The following is a 5334-nucleotide window of genomic DNA, read 5'->3' on the forward strand; positions in this document are numbered from 1 at the left end:
TTGAGGCCTTCTCTTCAAAATTTATTAAGAATTTCAACATTACAACAGCACATCAAACTATGCCTGAGACCCTTCAAAGTGTGGGAATTCTGTGACTGCACAGTTTGCACACCCATGAAACCATCTCTGCTGGCTTTAGCACTTGGTTATGGTCCTGCAAGATTACTGCTGTGTCAGGTGTTATTCCTTAGTTGCTGGTACTTGGGAGGTCTTGGAAGAGAGTTTCAAAACAAAGGTGTGGAGCAGCCACAGGTAGCAGAAGACAGATGGGTAGATGGGCCAGGTATGGGAGATAAACTGCGGGAACTGTTTGTATGCTAAGAATTTAGAAAATATTCAACACCTTAAAACTCCATCAGAATGGGAAAAAAAGTGGAATTTAAAAAATTCAAATGCACAAAATTTGGGGTCACATTATTGAAAGGTTAGTAAACCTACACATCCAGCAGATCAGGAGTTCTAGGAGAGCTTTTGCAAGTTGCAACACTGTCTAGATTTAGGGCCACTTTGTTGTCATATCTACTCTAATGAAGTGATTATGGCCTGAAGTTCTAGGTTTATGTCAGCTATTTCCAAGGGTTTTTTATTTTTTTGTAAGGCTTGTTATGCATGTTCCGAACAAGGAAACTGAAATACCAGGTCTTCAAGACTTACCTCAACCTCCCAGACTAGAGTTCACTGTCATTTCCCTCCCCAGCCTTTACAACAGCCTTCCATATTCCTTCTTCTTCCTCCAAGCTTCCCAAAGCATTAAGAACACTTTAGCAAGCCCAGTTTAGTGAGCCAATTGTATTATATCTTAATTCATATTATCACAATATGAATAACATAATAACAAACAATATTATCATATTATGTTTAACAACAACAAGTCTAGTGGTACATCCAGTCATTGATTCCAAGTGATAGTAAAGGATGGTATTGTTTACAACTCAGTTTTAGCTTTTCTTCCCTTTTCAGAGGTGATTGTGCCAATGATAGTCCCAGCTGTAGTTACCCTTGCTCCTGAGTTTGCCTCACCATGATGTTATTTTATTCTTTTTCATTCTAAAATACTGCTCTAAGTCAATACTTTTCAAATTGAATGTGCAAATGAATCACCCAGGAATGTTGTTCAAATGCTGGTTATTAATGGAGTAGGTCTGGATGAGGGTCTGAGATTCTGCATTTCAAACAAGTTCTCAGGTGATATGCCCGTGTAGGACAGAACTGCCCCAATAGAGTTTCCAAGGCTGTGTAAATCTTTATGGAAGCAAACTGTCACATCTTTCTCATAGAACAGCTGGTGGGTTTGAACCACTGATCTTTTGGTTAGAAGCCGAGCACTTTAACCACTGTGTCACCATACTCCTCCACACATGCATGCACACACACGCACACACACACACACTGTTGGTCGGTGGAGCAAAGAATAGAAATGCTACGAATAATATAAAGTATAATTTGGTCCAAACTAAAACTTGGTTCTTGATTGTAATCTGTAGTCCATTATTCCTCAAGTTTAAAGCAACTGTTCATATCTATGTGCCCACATTATATTCTAGAAATCAACTGTCAAATAGACTGAAGGTTGAATGTGCTTTTGATAGGCTTCTTAACTAATTTAAAAGGCTTATTCCTTTTGGCTCCTGAACCCAAAATTCACATCATCAGGAAGTTGGAAGAAATGTTGGCTGCCAACTAGTGGAGGAAACTTGCAAACTTTTAGTGTATAGTTTATGACTTCTGATTTTCAAATATGATCCCTAGTCATTTCATTATTTTCAGTCTTTTAAGTACTGCATTCCTCCCAGTTTTTTTCTTTAATGAAATTTGAAAAACTAATTTAGGACTATGAATTTATTTAAAACTTCTTGCTTCCTATTCCTTTCTACAGGTTACTTTAAAAGCCAAATAATCTTACTCATCATGAATATACTCATCCTAAATTCAATTTTTAGAAATGCTAAAGCTGGGTTCAGAAGAGGATGTGGGATATCATTGCTGATGTCAGATGGATCTTGGCTGAAAGCAAAGAATACCAGAAAGATGTTTACTTGTGTTTTATTGACTATGCAAAAGCATTCAATTGTGTGGATCATAACAATTATGGATAACATTGAGAAGAATGGGAAATCCAAAACACTGAATTGTACTCATGAGGAACAAGTGCATAGACCAGGAGGCTGTCTTTCAAACAGAACAAGGGGACACTGCATGGTTTAAAATCAGAAAGGGTGTGTGTCAGGGTTGTATCTTTTCCCCATACTTATTCAATTTGTATGCTGAGCAAATAATCCGAGAAGCTGGACTATATGAAGAAGAACGTGGCATCAGGATTGGAGGAAGACTCATTAACAACCTGCGATACACAGATAACACAACTTTGCTTGCTGAAAGTGAGGATGACTTGAAGCACTCGCTGATGAAGAGTGAGGACTGTAGTCTTCAGTATGGATTACATCTCAATATAAAGAAAACAAAAATTCTCACAACTGGTCCAATAAACAGTTTCATGATGAATGGAGACAAGATTGAAGTTGTCAAAGGCTTCATATTACTTGGTTCTACAATCAATACCAATGGAAGCAGCAGTCAAGACATCAGATGACATATTGCATTGGGAAAATCTGCTACAAAAGACCTCTTTCAAGTGCTGAAGAGCAAAGTGTCTCCTTGAGGACCCCAAGCCATGATATTTTCAACCATCTCTTGTGCATGTGAGAGCTGGACAATGAATAAGGAAGACCAAAGAAGATTTGATACTTTTTGAGTGGTGGTATTGGTGAAGAATACTGAAAGTACCAGGGACTGCCAAAAGAACGAACAAATCTGTTCTGGAAGAAGTGTAGCCAGAATGCTCCTTGAAAGCGAGAATGACCAGACTTCGTCTCACCTACTTTGGTCCTGTTGTCAGAAGGGACCATTTCTCTGGAGAAGGATATCATGCTTGGTAAAATGGAGGGTCAACAAAAAAGAGGAAGGCCCTCAACAAGATGGATTGAAACAGTTTCTACAACAATGGGCTCAGGTATAGCAAAGATCATGAGGCTGGCACAGGACCAGGCAGTGTTTTGTTCTGTTGTACGTAAGGTCACTATGAGTCAGAGATGACTCGACGGCATCTAACAATAACAACAACAAGTTCAATTTAAAGGAGATCTGATGGCACGGTGGTTAAAGCATCTGGCTGCTAACCAAAAGGTCAGGAGTTTGAACCCACCAAAAGATTTGCAACATTTGAAACACTATAGAGCACTTCTACTCTGTCCTAACGGGTCATTATGAATTGGATTCAACTCAATGGCAGTAGGCTTGGGCTTTGAAGTTCAATTTTAACAAATTAGAATCTCATTTTCCAATATTTGGCAATATCTTTGTGGCTTAGCAAAAGTTACAAAATCATATGGTTTTATTGATACATAATTGAATCAATTCTGACCCATCCCTTGAGTTCTCTAGGTGCAGCACTCTCACTAGGAATTTATGAGAAAATAAATGTTACAGAATCTAGCAAACTTTCCACTAGCACAGGGTTGAAGTACTGTAAAACCTATTTAAATACAACAGTAGTTTAAAATAAAATAAGATATATTTAACATTTTGAGAAAATCAGTTTAATAAACCTCTTATTTGACATTTGGCCATACGACTAGAAATTGGTGAATCAGCAGAGTGTTTCTTGCTGAGTAAAAACTTCCTTTTTCAAATTAAAAATCTGAAATTAAGAAAGAGCTCCATTATTAATAAATAGTCATTAATAACAAACTAATTGAGGATTAATAACTCAGATAAATATGCAAAAGGCATTCAGTAGAGAAATGAAATGAAGCATTTCATATACATTCACATGTCTATCTCTAATAAAAGATATTTTTCTCTAAGTCACAACTCTTTAAAGCCCACCAACCCATACTGATCTCTCCATCCTCTGAAATTCTATAACATCTGTATCATTCAAATAACAATCACCTAAAATCTTTCTATAATTTAGGTTTCATTTTTTTTTAATGTATTCCATCTCCCCCAACTACAGAGTGAGTTGCTGGAGGACAGGTGCTACATTGTGGAATTTTTTATGTGATCTTTTCCCTTATACTATCCCCTAATGTAGAGAGAAACAGTATGGCAGATTCTAAAGCATTATTCTTCTATTTAGGCAGAATTAAATCCACACCAAATTATAGCCTGTTAGAATTAATTTTAAATTATGTATTTGTAAGATATCATCATAATCCATAAAACATCAATTGTACATCAACAGTGCGCAGGCAAAATTATAAAATGTAGGTCCTTCTGTTCTAAATGCAAAACATTTTTGGTTATCTACTCAGTTTCAGACTAAATATTGTAATGTTACACAACTCACCGTTTTAAGAAAAGTTCTTTGCTTATGTAAAAGCAGTAAAGATATTAACAAAACAAATAATGAGATAAAACCAAATGGTAACATGAAATATATCAAAGTTTCCTTCCATATGTCACCTAGGATTAAAAACCACAAAAAAAGGGAGAAGGATTAGAGGTTTATAATGTATATACATTTTTATTGCACATCAGAGGCAGTAAGTGGATAAGTTACTTAACCTCTGCTTCAGTAGTCATCTTTATTTTTTTTATTGTGATTCGAATGAAAGTGTACAGAGCAAGTTTGTTTTCCACACAATTCATACACATTTAGTTTTGGACATTCATTGTAATCCCACAATGTAACAGCACTCCTCCCACTTCCTCCCTGTGCTTACCATTTCCCTGCTTCGTCCTTTTATCCTATTCCTTCTTCTGTCTCCTGAGATCTATCCCTGGGCAAATGCTCCCCTTTTGATCTCATATGGTTGATTGTTCTGAGGAGTATGTACCTCCCTGGGATTACTATTCACCTCACAGGTCTGTCTGTCATTTGGCTGAAAGTTGACCCACAAGGGTGAGTTCAGTTCCAGGCTTGAAGAATGACTAAGGTCCATAGTTTCAGGGATTCCACTAGTCTCTATCACACAAGTAAGTTTGGTCTTTTTTATGATTTTGAGTTTTGTTCCCCAATTTTCTCCCACTCTATCCTATTGTGATCCCTTTCAGAGCAGTCAGTAGTGGTAGCCAGACACCATGTAGTTCTTCTGGTCTCAAGGTCATGGAGGCTGAGGTTCGCGTGGTCCATTAGTTCTTTGGACTAATTGTTTCCATGCATCTTTGATTTTCTTCACTCTTCTTGGCTTTGGGCAAGGAGAGAATAATAGTTGTACCTTAGATGGCTGTTTGTAAACTTTTAAGACCCCAGCCACTACTCACCAAAGTAGAATGTAGAATATTGTCTTTGTGAACTGTGTTATACCAGTTGACCTTAGTGTTCCCCCAACA

At 37.2% G+C, this 5334-nt stretch overlaps 1 protein-coding gene across 1 annotated transcript in view; it reads right to left on the minus strand.

Moving 5' to 3' along the window:
- Window positions 1-3646: 3646 nt before the first annotated feature.
- The window catches only part of IL13RA2 (interleukin 13 receptor subunit alpha 2), a gene marked incomplete at its 5' end in the record, with an annotated part of 19569 nt that continues 17881 nt past the window's right edge, over window positions 3647-5334 (minus strand). The window contains 2 exons of the mRNA XM_007949974.1: window positions 3647-3697; window positions 4349-4464. Coding sequence (XP_007948165.1) covers window positions 3647-3697; window positions 4349-4464 — 167 coding nt within the window. The remainder of the gene's footprint in view (window positions 3698-4348; window positions 4465-5334) is intronic.

The sequence above is a fragment of the Orycteropus afer genome, unplaced genomic scaffold (genome assembly GCF_000298275.1).
Source record: "Orycteropus afer afer isolate SDZICR_OR568_19922 unplaced genomic scaffold, OryAfe1.0 scaffold00259, whole genome shotgun sequence".
In the NCBI taxonomy this organism is placed as follows: domain Eukaryota; kingdom Metazoa; phylum Chordata; class Mammalia; order Tubulidentata; family Orycteropodidae; genus Orycteropus; species Orycteropus afer.